General features: G+C 33.8%; 1 protein-coding gene across 1 annotated transcript; it reads left to right on the plus strand.

Annotated features, from left to right (window-relative positions):
* Positions 1-379: 379 nt before the first annotated feature.
* Positions 380-6,431, plus strand: LOC113727516 (uncharacterized). The gene is made up of 2 exons (XM_027251734.2): positions 380-640; positions 5,682-6,431. The coding sequence occupies exon 2, from the start codon at positions 5,685-5,687 to the stop codon at positions 6,213-6,215; it is 531 nt and encodes a 176-aa protein (XP_027107535.1). The 5' UTR covers positions 380-640; positions 5,682-5,684; the 3' UTR covers positions 6,216-6,431.
* Positions 6,432-16,470: the final 10,039 nt, after the last annotated feature.

A 16,470-nucleotide genomic window follows, 5' to 3' on the forward strand; every position in this document is an offset into this window, starting at 1 on the left:
GAAGTTTCAAAGTACCCATTCATCAATTTACTTGAAACTCTTGAGAATTTGAGTGTGATTCGTAGACATCAAATTTTTATCAATTTTTAATATTTTTTTGAATTTTTTCTATTTAATGAGTTATTCATTTTTTTTTTGCATTTTAATGCACATTTTTCTCATTTTTACAGGTTTCTTTTAGGAAAAGAAAAAATCAAACACAGAAAAAACAAAAAAAAAAAAGAACAAAAAGAAAACCAAGAAATAAAAAATCATCCTAATTATTTTGTTTCGCCAAATGCAGTATTAATCCATTTTTACACGCAATCTCTGTTCACCTTTCTTGTCATTTGGGTCAAAATTCATCATTTGACAAAAAACTACTCACCCATTTCTTTTTGCCTTTTGACAAGAACCAAGACTCCAACTCTCAACTCTTCTCTCGGCTCTCTCTCAAGGCTCCCTCTCATTTTCTTAACCAAAAAAAAAAAAAAAAAAAACTTCAGCCCTCACTCTCATTCTCACCCTCGGCCCTCCTCTCTCCCAATATTTTCCCAACACACTCGCACACAACAAAAAGGGAGGCAGCAATCGGTTGGACAATTAGAGCTTGGGAATTTGCATCAAAAATTTCAACCAAGGGATTGCCACCTACATTGAGGTAAATTTTTTAGTTTTGTTTAGCACGTTAAATCCATGCTTCATTGTTTAATTTTCTTTTGCTTTTGCTGGCTTCCTTGGTTGTTGGGTTGCTGAATTTTGAGATAGGTCATGAACAAAATTAGGAAAAGAAGAATGGTTTTTTTATACTCATCTTAACTGTTTGAAAAAATGCCAAGATGGAAAACCGAATAAAAATGTTAATTTTGTACATATATTGTTGTTAAAATGAATAATCATGACTAGTTAATGGTTTGGAGAGGTTATTTAATTAAGTTTTGTCAATTTGGTAGTCTAAAAGGCAAAAAAAAAAAAAAAAAGGATTTTTAGGGGCTTTTTTGCTTTATTTTAGCCCTTTTATGTTGTTTTCTTGTCAAATTAAAATCATTGTTGTATTATAGAAGTTGTAAGGAGTGTTGTAGTATAAATTTTATGATTTTTGGTGAAGGTTTGAGTGTTTTAAAAAAAATAAAAACTTGGCTGACTTTTGCTATTTTCGCCACTTTCGATTCATTTTTTGTAAAAATTAATTTCAAAAACGGATTCTACGCGAAAAATCGAGTGAGAGAATGTATTTTGGTGAAATTTGGTGACCGGAAAATTTGCCAGTGACGGCGGTGGCGGCCATGGCAGCCGGTGGTTGGAGCTCCAGTTGGCCGGAGCAGAAGAAGAAGAAGCTATGGATGGGAAGGAGAAGGAAAAAAGAAGAAAAGAAAAGAAAATGGATTGGGCTAATTTTTTTTTTCTGGTGGGCTGGTCTCTTAATTTTTTGGTTGGGCTAGAGTTTTATTTTTCCGGGCTTTCATGTGGGTTTTGGGTTCAAGTCCAATCCCTTTTCATCAGGCTTATCTTAGTAAACTTAGTGGCTGATCCATTCCTTTTCAATTTTGTTTTGCTTCGGGCCAAAGAGAATTTTAGCCCAATAAATCATAAAGTGGGCCAATGGTCTTTACTCTTAAGAAATCAGAAGCCATTTTTTGCAATTTTGTCCTTGGCCTTTTGAGAAATTTCACTGTGGCTCAAAAATTTTAAATTTCTTTCACTTAGGTTCTTAAATTAATTATATTTTGGTCCTTAACTTTATCTTTATTTAATTTTGACCCCTAAACTTTGAAAATTATAATTTTGACCCAAAATTTTTTCAATTTTTGCAATTCAGTTCCTAATGAATTTTGACTCCCTTTGTTATAATTATTTTTTTTCTTTAATAGCTAATTATGTTACTTTTGAACATATTTAACTTGTGATTTTTAAGATGTTCTTAAATTCCTTTATGTTTGACATGTCAATGTGAATTTAGTATTTTATCATTAGTATTATTTTCAATTAAATTGGTGTCATGATTCTTTTGAGTATAAATAGGACAATTTGACTTTCGTTTAGTCACCACTTCAAAAGGGAGGTACCTATATTATTATTTAAATGTTAATTACGTGCTTTTATGTACTCCTATGTGTTTATATATTTTTATATGATTTGTTATTTATTTGATTCAAATGATCATTCAAATTTTTTTATGTTTGTTTTATTAATTTTACAATTGTTTGAGAGGTGTTTAAATACTTCAAAATGTAATAGATAGGTAATATTTTCTTTTTAAAAAATTGTAATTAGATAGACCAATATAATAGATAGGATAAATAGGTTTATTCTATCATGTTTTCTCACTTTAAATTGTAATTAGGTCCCCTATTATAATAGATAAAATAGATAGGTTTTATTTTTTATATTTCCCTATTTTAGATTGTAGTTAGATTCCTTGTTATAATAGGTAGGTTTTGTGTGTTTATGTGGTTTATGTGTTATATGATTTATCCGTTTTCCTTAAGATTTTTACATCTAGATATTATGTTTACGTGTTACGTGCTATGTGTTCTTATTTGTTTATTTATTTTAATTTATGCCTTATTTGTTGTACTATTTATTATTAATGCTTGATGTCACCACACTAGTTCAATATTAATTGTGGCTTCTCCCTCCGCTTACATGTTTGTCCAATGCTAGTAAGGATTTTTAGAAATGGGTTAGTCCAACGCTAGACCTTTAGATCGTTCATGCGTTAGATTCATCTCTTGCGTGACATTTATTATATTTTCATGCATATTTTTTAGGAATTTTTTGCATTTGCATGATATTTCCTATTATATTATCCTCTATTCCCTACCCTCTATATGTGTTAATCGTATAATTTAGAATTGCATCTCATTTAAGCGAGTTCATTTACTTGTCTATATTAGGAGAATTATTCTTCAAACAAGGGAAATGGGGTGATTATAATTTTTTAGTTTAAATACCTCATTCATCGTTATGCATTAAATATCCCATTCATCCTTATATAAGAAAATTACGTCACGATTTTTTGTCGCCTGTACTCATTATGCCACATTCCTATTACTTGGTCACTTATATCTAGATATATAATTTAATTTTTTTTCTTTTATTTGAATTTCATTTATGCATACTCGTGACCCCTTTCAAGGGATTAGTTTGGATTTCGCAATTAATGCAATTGGTATCAATTAAACCGTTGAATGGATATTTTGTCCCTTTTGATATTTTCTATAAATTTATATTTGCAACAATGTAGGAAACACCCAAACGTGATAAATTTAGGAGTTAGATTAAAGAAATTTTGACTATATCTCGCAACTAGTTTCGACTAAGTTGAAAGAGTGCCTTAGATTTGAGTCGATCGAATCTTTGCCTTTCCTTTTTTCAATCGTGACTCCCGAATTCATTTTCTCTTGTTTTTAAAGATCTGGAGTTGTGGAAAAAGGGTTTTATTTTCTTTTTGTTAAAAATATTTTTAGGTGACTTGGTATACCAAAATTCAATATCAAGTGGCGACTCCTATTTTTCTTAAAAAAATTTTTTAGACTAAATTTTGGACCCAAACCGTCATTTTTTTTTAAATTTCATTCTAGGTCCTTTTTCACTTATTTTAAAATAAAATTGCATCTTTTGTAAATACGATTTCAAATATATCTTTTCATCGTAAAAAATGGGGTGCGGCATGATTTATAGTGGATTTTTGCGTCTTGATATCTTAGGGTTAATGATTGATGAAACTTTGAGGATTTGAGTATGATTTATGGTGATTGTTGGTGAAAATTGAAGAGTATGTATGCTGAAATTTTTGGTTTAGATGGCCAATTATCATGGTCAAAAATTTCAACTTTGCCTTCCTTGAATTTGAGGCTTGTTTGTACACTTGAGCTGGAATTTTTTTTAGAAAATTGATGCTACTTGGTTCTATGTATGTTGGTTGAGATATGTTGAAAAATTTGTAAGAAAATAAAGTAGTTAGGTGGATTATCTTGTTGGAAAAGTGGACTTGTGCAAGCTGAAAAAATGGCCTAAGATTAATCGAAATAGTGAGCTAAAACCCCAACTTTAATTTTGTTATTTTAAAACTGTTGTGGATGAATTTTAGCTCAAAAGGTTCTATTAGAACTTGATCTTGGTATGTGTAATGATTTTGGATCAAAATTTTGAAGTTAAAAAGGGGGAAAAGTAAGATTTCCTCCAAAGTAATGGATTGATTGGACTTTGGATCCTTGTTTTAATGAAATTTTGGTCAGTTTAGTTCAAGAAACCCTATAAAACTGTGATTCTTGTTTATAAGATGATTTTGGAACAAAAGTTACGAATGAAGTAATCGAAAAGTGAACTTTTGCTATGAATTGCATGCTAGAAAACTGTAGGAGTGGAAAGCCTTGTTTGAATTTTAGAAATGCAATTGCTCTATTGAAAAGTTGTATTTTCATTTAAATTGTCAATTTTTAAAGCCTAAATGGGTTGAAGTATCTAGGACACTAAAGTCGACTAATTTGAAAACAAAGTTTTCGTGTTTAAGTGAATTGATTTGGTGAACACTAAGGGTTCACTTATATGTTGTAATTGTTTGCCAAGGTTGCAATCTAAGAGTGCAGGAGATTCTTCTGTAGACGCTTAAGTGCTACTTGGTGAGTGCTCTATGTGCATGGTAGCACTGTATATGTGCTTGATATGTCAATAAGCTTGAGAAAATGACATGATTGTGAACTTGTTTATAATCAGGCAAGTGTGTACTTTATCGCATCGATCCTACTGAATTGTTATTGTTATAAGTGAATGTGACATGGTATTCTTGATATGTGGGGGCCCCAAAACCCAACTGCTAGTTATTCGAGGTTGGACCGACAAGTGCTTGGTCAATTCGATTAACGAACTTTAGGTAATATATATGTGTTGGATCCATACTGTTCTCGATATACTAGAGTAATATCAATTCTTGAAATTTTGTTGGCGTGCGGGCCCGGTAGGGGGTGAAAGGTGAATGGAGTGGCATGAAGTGGTGATTCAACATGGGCATGAAAATTGACGGAGTGTTAACTACTTGAATTACTGATTGATCAAGTATTTGCCAATGCTCCGTATCCTTCATGATTGATATATGGATTTTAATGATGTGCTTACATGATACCTCTTGTTATGCTTCTTGTTGACTTATATATGTGAAATAATTGATTTCTTAAATTGCATGTCTTTCTTAGATCTCACTGGGTGCAAGCTCATATCCTTCCTTTTGTTTTTCTTAGCATGATTGGATCGTGATTCGGAGAATTAACACTTAACTTTTGTTTTAGTTAGACCAAGTGTTTAGGGTATTATATTGTTTTGATTGGAAATTGTAAGTTTAAATTCTCTTTTGTATTTTAAGTTGCTTTGGCAAACAATTATATGTATAAGTTGTATTTAGTGTATTTTGTGGCAAGGTTGTATGTTAGATTTGATTATGTGATTTGTTATCGAGTTTTGGCGAGAGTTGGGCAGGCGACCCGTTGATATTTTAGGGTATGCTCTTGGCAGATATGGGGTCGTCGCAGTTGATATCAGAACTTAAGTTTCGGAGTAATCTAGGCCGAATAGGAAGTCTTGTAGATGTGAAGTATTAAGAGTGCTAGAATGACTTGTTAAGTTAGGAATTGTTTAAGTAGTGACAAGTGTTAGTGTTTAAACTTGGTAAGTAAATCTAAATTTCTTCTTCTGTTGTTATGCAGGATATGGAAGGAGGGAATAATGGTAATGTGGATCCAGCGACACCACGTCAAGTTATCACTTATCAAGAGGGATCTGGAGGACCTTTCCGGCGTTGGGAACCTGGACACCGCATTCGACCTTGTGACTGTTGGAGGACCTACTCGTATCCTAATCGAGTGGTCCTAGCCATAGATGATGAGAGGAGGAGGTTAGCTGGAGCCAATCGTAGGGCTCGGATTGAGATTCAGAGGATGAGAGGCATCGTGAGGATGCAGGCTGATAGGATTCAGGAGCTCCAGGAGGACATATTGATGGAGCAAGAGAGGACAAATGCTTTTAGAGAGCAGCTGCAGGTAGTTAATGGCCGTCTCACTAGGGTGGTTAGAGAGGTCAATGCCCGAGCTAGGAGTATTATCGACGAATGTGGAGCGCTACTCCATGGGGTGATCGATACTAATGTACCTGTGGAAGGCCAGGGCGATGGAGCCCGTAGAGAGGGAGATGCAACTAGTTCTGCTCATGAGAATGAGTCTACTGGCTCTGTTATGGACTAGGATAGTGCACGTTGAAAGTCCTTCCTTTTTATGTATAGGGGATAGTTGATAGATGGGGCTTCTTTTGAGATTTTATGTTTTTGATGAAACTTGGGATGTTGTATTTTGTGTATTCTGACCCATCTCCCCTAATTTGGAAAATCTTATGAACTCTTTTGGTCGGATGTACATGTCTATGACTTGCTATTATGAATAAAATGTTTATTTTATTTTTAATTGGTGTTATAGCTTGTACATGTAGTTAAATTCTGCTTATGCATGTTTAGACTTGCATTAAAATCATGGATGATCGAAGTCAAGATCGAGATCGTGGTCGGGGACGTAAGCAACCCCAAGAGCAAAAGGGTGACCAAGAATCAGCAGTCGATCAAAATCGAGGGCGAATGGCTAAAGTAAATGACCAAATGGCTATGATCATTAATCGAATGACTAACCTCTTAGAGAGGATAGTGGACAGGCAAGGTCAAGAACCCGTGTTTCAACCTGGGGGTCTTGAGGGAGGAGTTGACAGAGTTTTGGAACGATTTCAAAAATTCTTCCTACCTAAGTTCTTGTGAGGGCCTGATCTTGAGATAGCTGATAGTTGGATCGAAAGGATGATCGATATCTTTACTGCCCTAAATTACATCGAAGAACGGCAAGTGACCTTCGCCGTTCTTCAATTTGAGGGAGCGGCTCGATCTTGGTGGAATGTAGTGAGAATTAAGTGGGAGAGAAACTAGACCCCTTGGATTTAGACAAATTTCGTGAGAGAGTTTAACGAGAAGTACCTTCTTCCTTTGATTCAAGAGAAAAGAGAGGACGACTTCATAAGATTTCGACAAGGTAATTTAAGTATGGCAGAGTATGAAACTCAATTTACTAGACTTTCAAAATTTGCTCCAAGATTGGTCATGATTGAGCGGAAAAGGGTAAGGAGATTTATACAATGGTTAAATGTGGAGATTCAAGAGGCTTTAGCAGTAACCCGGATTGATACTTTTGTCGAGGCATTAGAAAAGGGTCAGAGGGTCGAGAGTGCACGGATTCAAATTAAAGGCTTTCAAGCGAGAAAAAGAAATGTGCCGAGTGGCACATTAGGGTAAACCAATAAGAGCATGCCACCTTCTAAGGTTGGCGGAGAGACCGATGGAGTTAGAATGCTAAAGTTACCTAGAGTGATTCCAGCGAGAAGAGGCCAAGGTGGTCTGGGACAGTCAAAGAATACCTTACAAGGAGGCCAGAGAGTAACCTCTCATGCACCCTGTGGTTATTGTGAAAAATCCGGTCATATTGAGAACAATTGTTAGAGGAAAGGAAAAAAGTGTTTACGCTACGAAAATGCCGAGTATCAAATTTCTACTTGCTCGCTCATGTTTTTAGAAGAAAGCAACGCTCAACGATCAGATAAGCCTGCTACTAAGTCAATGAGTTCAGGAGGGGGTAGTTTTAAAGCGCCGATTAGGGTTTATGTCTTGGATCATCAACAAATCCCTTACTCGACTGAGATTATAGAAGGTACGATCTCTATATTCTATCGCTTAGCTAAAATTTTAATAGACCCTGGTGCGACTCATTCATTTGTGAAACCTAATTTTATGAGTGGAGTAGATGTAAAGCCTGTTAAATTGCCTTATGATTCTGAAGTTAGAACATCCACGGGGGATCATTGCTGGACCTCTAACTTGATGTATGAAAATTGCGAGATTTGGATTGAAGAGCGTACGTTGTTGGCTGACCTAATAAGTTTACCAATTAAGAGATATGAGTCATTTTGGAGATGGATTGGCTAGTTCAATATCTTGCTTGATTGGATTGTAAGATGAAAGTTGTGAAATTGTGCATTCCAGGGGAAGCAACACTAAGGATGGATGTGAGAGGAAAGTTAGTCTCATCAGCTTTTGTTTCAAGAATTCGAGTTAAGAAATTGTTATGTAAAGGAGCTTGAGAGTACTTAGCCTTCTTAATTAATACCTCAGGGAATCAAGTAAAATTGGAAGATGTACGTACCAATAGTGAAAAATTTTTCCGACGTTTTTCCTAAGGAGTTGGTCTCGTTATCACCTGAGAGAGAGGTGGAGTTGAAGATCGACTTGCTGCCAGGGACTGCATGAATTGAGTTGAAAGACTTGAAGTTGCAACTACAAGATTTACTGGAGCGAGAATTTATACGCAAGAGTGATTCACCTTGAGGAGTTCCAGTCCTATTTGTTATAAAGAAAGATGGGAGTTTGAAACTGTGCATCGACCATCGAGAGTTGAATGATGTTACTATTAAGAATGATGGGAGTTTGAATGATGTTTCTATTAAGAATAAGTATCATTTTTCTCACATAGATGAATTGTTTAATCAATTACAAGGAATTGTGGTGTTTTTTAATTTGGATCTTAGACAAAGGTACTATCAATTATGGATCAAAGAAGAGGATGTACCCAAAATTACTTTTAATTCTAGATACGGGCATTTCGAATTTTTAGTGATGCCTTGTGGATTGACTAATGCCCCAACAGCTTTTATGGATCTAATATATCAAATTTTTAAACTTTATCTGGATCAGTTTGTAGTGATCTTTATCGATGATATTTTGGTATACTCGAAAACAAAGGAAGACCATGAATACCATTTGAGGATAGTATTGAAAACCCTAAAGGAACATTAATTGTATGCTAAATTTAGCAAGTGCGAGTTTTGGTTGGATGAGATATACTTCCTTGGCCATGTAATTTCTAAGGATGGAATGACTGTGGACTTAGCGAAGGTGAATGCGGTATCTAAGTGGAAGCAACTAGAAAATTTCACTGAGATTCATAGTTTCTTGGGTTTAGCAGGTTATTACCGTCGATTTATCCCAAATTTTTTCAAGATTGCTAGGCCGTTGTCTGAGTTAACAAAAAAAAATAACAAATTTATTTGGGGTGCTAAGTGTGAGGCTAGTTTTCATGAGTTGAAAAAGCAGTTGACTAGTGTATCGATTTTGACTTTACCAAGTGGAAGAGATGGTTTCATGGTGTATACTGATGCATCGAAAGAAGAGTTAGGTAGTGTATTGATACAAAAAAGAAAAGTAATAGCTTATGTATCTAGAAAATTGAAACCCCACAAGCAGAATTATCCGACTTATGATTTGGAGTTAGCCGCAGTGATATTCTCCGTAAAGAAGTGGAGGTATTACTTATATGGCGTGACTTTTGAGGTGTATACAGATCATAAAAGCCTTAAATATTTGTTCTCTAAAAAAGAATTGAATTTGAGGCAACGTCAGTGGATGAAATTTTTGGAAGATTATGATTGCACCATTAATTATCATCCGGAAAAGGCTAATGTAGTAGTTGATGCACTAGTCGAAAAGTTCAAATAGTCAGACTTATGATTAAGGAATGACAATTATTAGAAACGATTAGTGAGTGGATTCCTCGAATTGAGTATCAAAAAGTGATTTGTGGGAATATAGTTATAAGGTCTACTATATTGGAACGCATTAAGGAAGCTCAAAAAGGAGACCCTGTGGTTTACAAGTGGAGCGAGAAAGTGCAAAGAGGAGAACTTTTAGAATTTTACTTGGGATCCGATGGAATTTTAAGGTTTAGAAATCGAGTAGTCGTGCCAAGGGATGATGAAATAAAAAAAAAGAGATTTCAGAAAAAACTCACCGCTCATAGTATTCAATACATCCGGGGAGTAATAAAATATACAGAGATTTGAAACAATTATATTGGTGGGATAATATGAATAGGAAAATAGCATGGTTTGTTCAGACCTGTCTTGTTTGTCAACCGGTGAAAGCAGAACACCAAAAATCCTCAGGATTACTGCAGCTGTTAGAAATATCTGAATGAAAATGGGAGTACATTACCATGAATTTCGTGTCGGGGTTACCAAGGACTTAGAAGGGTTATGATGTAATTTGGGTGATAGTCGATCGTTGAACTAAGACTGCTCATTTCTTGTCGATTAACATGAAGTATCCTTTGGAGAAATTAGCTAAACTCTACTTGGATGAGATTGTGAGATTACATGGGGTGTCAGTAAATATAGTGTCAGACAAAGATTCCAGGTTTGTGTCTAAGTTTTGGCAGAAAGTACAAGAAATTTTGGGTACTAAGTTGAATTTTAGCATTACTTACCGCCCTTAGATGGATGGATAATCAGAAAGGACGATTCAGACCCTTGAAGATATGTTGAGGACTTGCATTTTGGATTTTAGAGAAATTTGGGGGCAATATCTAACCTTGGTAGAGTTTTCCTATAATAATAACTATCACTCGACTATCCAAATGGCTCAATATGAAACTCTTTACAGGAGAAAATGGTGTTCCCCAATTTATTGGGAAGAAATAGGGGAAAGAAAATAGTGGATTCAACCACGTTACCGTGGATTGAAGATGCTTATGAAAAGGTAAAAATTATACGACAAAGAATTCAAGCAGCTCAGAGTTAGCAGAAAAGGTACGTAGACAATCGAAAAAATGACTTAGAGTTTGAAATTGGGGATAGGGTTTTACCTTAAGATTACACCATTGAAAGCTAGTATCATGACAGGAAAAAGGAAGAAACTCAAACCGAGGTATGTGGGACCATTTAAGATTTTACAACGAGTGGGAAGCGTAGCATATCGCTTGGAGTTGCCTTTAAATCTTTCTAAAATCTATGATATTTTTCATATCTCTGTACTTAAGAAGTATCATCCAGATCCGACTCATGTACTCCAACTTGAGGACTTAGAGATTGACAAGTCGTTGACTTATAAGGAATAGCCAGTACAACTTTTGGATTGGGAAGTGAAAGAGTTAAGAGGGAAGAAAATCCTTTTGGTGAAAGTCCTGTGAAGAAACCATGGAATTGAAGAAGCAACTTGGGAGAGGAAGGAGGAAATTCAAAAGAACTATCCAGATCTGTTCGCTAGACCAAGTGAGAATTTCAAGGACGAAATTCTTTTAAGGGGGGGCGAGAATGTGATGACCCAGAAAATTATTTTCTCACTTCCCAACTATTTGCATTTTGATTTAAATTATATTTTTATAAAGTTTGCATTCATTTAGTACTTGTTAAGTGGTGAACGAGTTTCTCTTACTTATTTTAACCTTTGAGCGATTAATTTCTTGAAAATTGTTGATTTCGTGACTTATTAATGCATTTGGCCAAAACCCTAGAAAAAAATAAGTTGAGATATTAGTGAAGTTAAGGAAGATTTTGGGAGTTAGAAAGAAGGTTAGAAAAGTTAAGGGTTGAAATTAAGAAATCTTAAGTAGAGAACACTATTTAATTACTATTCAAAGTTGATTTGGCAACCTTTCTTGTGGCTTGTATTTTAATTCCAAAAACAACTAAAAGCCTTCATTCTTTCTCCCTTGATTGGCCGAACATAGAGAGAGGAAGAGAGAGTGAGAGACTTCAAATTTTCTTGAGATTCTTGAAGTTCCAAGCTATCCTTTCATCAATCTACTTGAAACCCTTGAGGATTTGAGTGTGATTTATGGTGGATTTTATCTTTGATATCCTAGGGTTAATGATTGATGAAACCTTTGAGAATTTGAGTGTGATTTATGGTGATTGTTGGTAAAAATTGAAGAATATGTATGCTGAAATTTTTGGTTTAGATGGCCAATTATCATGGGCAAAATTTTCAGCATTGCCTTCCTTGAATCTGAGGCTTGTTTGTACACTTGAGCAGAAATTTTTTTTAGGAAATTGATGCTACTTGATTCTATATATGTTGGTTGAGGTATGTTGACAAATTTGTAAGAAAATGAAGTGGTAAGGTGGGTTATCTTGTTGGAAAAGTAGACTTCTGAAAGTTGGAAAAATGGCCTAAGATTAGCCGAATTTGTGAGCTAAAATCCCAACTTTAATTTTTTTATTTTAAAAACTGTTTTGGATGAATTTTAGCTCAAAAGGTTCTATTGGAACTTGATCTTGGTATGTATAATGATTTTGGATCAAAATTTTGAAGTTAAAAAGAAGGAAAAGTAAGATTTCCTCCAAAGTTTAGCGGTTAACAATTTTATGAATTGATTTGACTTTGGATCTTTGTTTTCATGAAAGTTTGGTTGGTTTAGTTTAAGAAACCCTATAAAACTGTGATTCTTGTTGATAAGATGATTTTGGGACAAAAGCTATGAATGAGGTAATTGAAAAGTGAACTTTTGCTATGAATTGCCTACTAGAAAACTGTAGGAGTGGAAAGCCTTGTTTGAACTTTCGAAATGCAATTGCTCTATTGGAAAGTTGTATTTTCACTTGAATTGTCGATTTTTAAAGTCTAAATGGGTTGAAGTGTCTAGAACACTAAAGTCGACTATTTTGAAAACAAAGTTTTCGTGTTTAAGTGAATTGATTTGGTGAATACTAAGGGTTCACTTATATGTTGTAATTGTTTGCCAAAGTTGCAATCTGAGGGTGCAAGAGAGCCTTCTGTAGACGTTTAAGTGCTACTTGGTGAGTGTTCTAAGTGCATGGTAGCACTATATATATGCTTGATATGTCAATGAATTTGAGAAAATGACATGATTGTGAACTTGTTTAGGATCGGACGAGTGTGTATTTTATCACACTCAATCCTATTGAATTGTTATTGGTATAAGTGAATGTGACATGATATTCTTGATATGTGGGGATCCTAAAACCCAACAGCTAGTTATTTGAGGTTGGGCTGGCAAGGGCTTGGTCAACTCGATTAACGAACCTTGGGTAATATATATGTGTTAGATCCATACTGTTTTGGGTATATTCGAGTAATACCAATTCTTGAAATTTTGTTGGTGTGTGGGCCCGGTAGGGGGTGAAAAGTGGATGGAGTGGTGATTCTACATGGGCATGAAAGTTGACGGAGTGTCGACTACTTGAATTACTGATTGATCAAGTGTTTGCCAGTGCTCCGTATCCTTCATGATTGATATATGGATTTTAATGATATCTCTTGTTATGCTTCTTGTCGACTTATATATGTGAAATAATTGATTTCTTAAATTGCATGTTTTTCTTAGACCTCATTGGGTGCAAACTCATACCCTTCCTTTTATTTTCCTTAGTAGGATTGGATCGTGATTCGGGGAATTAACACTTAGCTTTTGTTTTAGTTAGACTAAGTGTTTAAGGTATTATACTGTTTTGATTGGGAATTGTAAGTTTAAACTCTCTTTTGTATTTTAAGTTACTTTGGCAAACAACTATATGTAAGAGTTGTATTTAGCGTATTTTGTGGCAAGGTTGTATATTGGGTTTGATTCTGTGGTTTGCTATCGAGTTTTGGCGAGAGTTTAGTAGGCGGCCCGTTGATAGCTTAGGGTACGCCCTTGGGAGAGGTGGAGTCGTTACATTTTGTGTCTTTGGATGATACCATAAGGGGACTTCGTGTATTTTACCTGCAACTTGTCTCAAAATATGATTTTCGTGTATGGACATAATAGGTATTGATTAACATTATATATTTTCTCTTATCTAGCTTAATGATTAAGACTTGTTTCATGGTTAATAAGGATAGTTGAATTCTGTTTAAGTTAAGACCATGATTGAAAACCCTATATTTAAATGAAAATTACGTGTTCTTCTTTTCACTTTGTACCTAGCAAAACAGTCTCCAAGGGGACATGGATTCATTTTAGATAATAATATGTCATCTCTGAAAGTCCTATATAAGTTCTGGTTTTGGGTTTCAATGTTGTAAGAGAAGGGTATACTTTTGGAATGAAAACATCTTCCCTATCCAAAAATTAGCTTTTGACTAATATATTTTAAAATGAATTGACAATATTACAAAAGTTAGAAGTAGCGGAGGCAAGTGATTTTTTTCAAAATTAAGGAGTGCTAAGTGAAACTATTAGAATCCTCAAGGGAGATTTGATACTAGCTAGCTTCAAAAAGTTTTGAACTTGAGTAATTTTATATTTGAGAATAATTTGGACACTAAGCTACCTCAGTTTTGGAGCCTTCCTAGATATCATGGTAGCTCTTTATTGAAAGATTTTTTAGTGGAAACTTTTTTTTATTTGTTAGAAATCTATGTTGAGAATAATTTGGACACTAAGCTACCTCAATTTTGGACACTAAGCTACGTTGAGAATAAAAAAAAAAAGTTTCCACTAAAAAATCATGCATGTTAAAGGTTTTTTACTTGTTTCTTGACGTTTTGATTCAGTGTGAATCCATTATTGTTAAAGACAAATGCAATAACATTTTGAGGGGCGACTAATAATTACAAGAAAAGAAAAAACTAGCATTTTTCCTTAGCCATTTGTTCTCGCATGAGCTTCCACTTTAACTTCAAACTTTTTTGATATTATAAAAAGAATGATATTAGCTATTATTTTTCTATTTCCTCTTGCATTCCCTTTATTTTAGCCACAAAAAGTAAGTTATGGAAAAAGAAATTGATAATGAACTAGATGAAATATCCAGTCAACATATTCGACATAAAGATTTTATTTTTTAGAAATATGTTCGTGCGATTTGCGTGTGACATTTTTTTACTTGTTTTATTACCTTTTACTTTAATTTAGTGTGACTAATTTGCTATTATATATTAAATATGAATAACAATAACTTTTTTGAGGGACAACTCATGAATTCTAAAGGGAATGAAAAGTCTAACTTTTTCTTGGCCTTTCCAATTTTAAATTGCCTTCTATTTCATCTATGAAAAGTGAGTTATGGAAGAAGAATTTGACAATAAGCGTCTTTATGAAATTTTGACCAATGGATTCCACACAAAAAACTCTATGTAGGAAAATCTATTTAGTAGCACCCACCGCAAGAATGAGGCTAATATACTCGGATTTCAATTTCACATTCATTATGCTAATATGAATTTGTTGGCTTCTAGATTAGATGACGAGATTTCCATATATTAGAAAGAGTATTTTAAAACTTACTACTTGCATTGTTCACCAAGTCTATGATAATATTTCCCAATTGATTGTGCTTGCCAGCTTTCATAAATCTTTTAAACTTAAGTGATTGTACATTTGAGAGTAGTTCAAATATCAAACTATCCAAGTTATAGAGGCTTTCTTTATATGACTCTTATCTTGGTTCACAGCTCTTCAATTGAAAGGTTTCTATGTCGAAGCTTTTTCACTTGTTACAAATGCACTTGTATAGTTTGCATGTACTTGTTTTTTATATCTTACTTTAATTCATTATAAACTACATAGGTCTGTATGGATTTCTTTTTGTTTTTTCATATTCTTTTGTTCGAAGTCTACAGTAACCCTAAAAACAACTACAAAAACACACTCAAATATACTAAAATATATGTGCTATGAATGAATAATGTTTACCATTAATAGTACTAATTATACAAGATCTGGATGGACAATAATAGAGAGCTATCAGTTTAGCAACTTCAAAGTGGAGCATATCATACATTTAATTCTTGCTACAATTTTAGGGCCTAAAACTACATAGGTGATATAAATGGGAACCAAATTTGTTTATGCTAAACTTTAAGAACCAAAACCATATAGAGTACTAAACATTGGAGACTAAAATTGTATTTTTTCTTATTAATAGTAGTTGATTGAGATGATAGAAAAGAAAGTTGTGCAATGACAAGAAATCAACTTAAATCTTTAATGTAAATCTTAGTTTTATTGAACTTTAGATTTAATTTTTTATTTTGAGCCAAGAATAAATAGGAGCACAATGTCAATTTTTAGTTTACCTTTTAGTGTTAAAATATTTTTACCATGGAATCACATTCGTCTTGAACATAGTTTGGCAAACACATTCAACGACCAAAATTTTTTTTATGATAAACTACCATATTCAATGACTAAAGAATAAGAGAACAACAAACATATTAATTTGTTTAATTTTCACAATAGCTAGTCAAGGAATGGGGTGTTTTTCCTATTTTCCCTAAATAAATTTCTTGTCTCTAGATAAACATTTTAACTTAAGTATTTAGCTATTGAAGCATTTGAAATATTACAAACCACATGGCTTGATAAAAGTAGTTATTTAGCTGGTTAAAAAACCATGAAATTTTTTTTGTTCTAAGAATTTAGATGTAATTAGTTATTCTTCTTCATCTTAATTTACTTCACTAATGCTTTTCTAAGCTTTCCGCTAAAATTAAAAATCAATCAGAACATACTACAATGGTACTTTACACATTTTATAGAGCAGAAGAAGATTGATGGCTACAATACTTTAACATTTAAATTTCATTTTATTTTTATGAATCTAAAATTATGAATCATAGTACATAAAACTTATAACCGTGCAACGCATGTGCTTCCATGCTAGTTTTTCATAAACCCTGATATAACCACCATA

Source organism: Coffea arabica, chromosome 2c, assembly GCF_036785885.1.
Source record: "Coffea arabica cultivar ET-39 chromosome 2c, Coffea Arabica ET-39 HiFi, whole genome shotgun sequence".
NCBI lineage: Eukaryota > Viridiplantae > Streptophyta > Magnoliopsida > Gentianales > Rubiaceae > Coffea > Coffea arabica.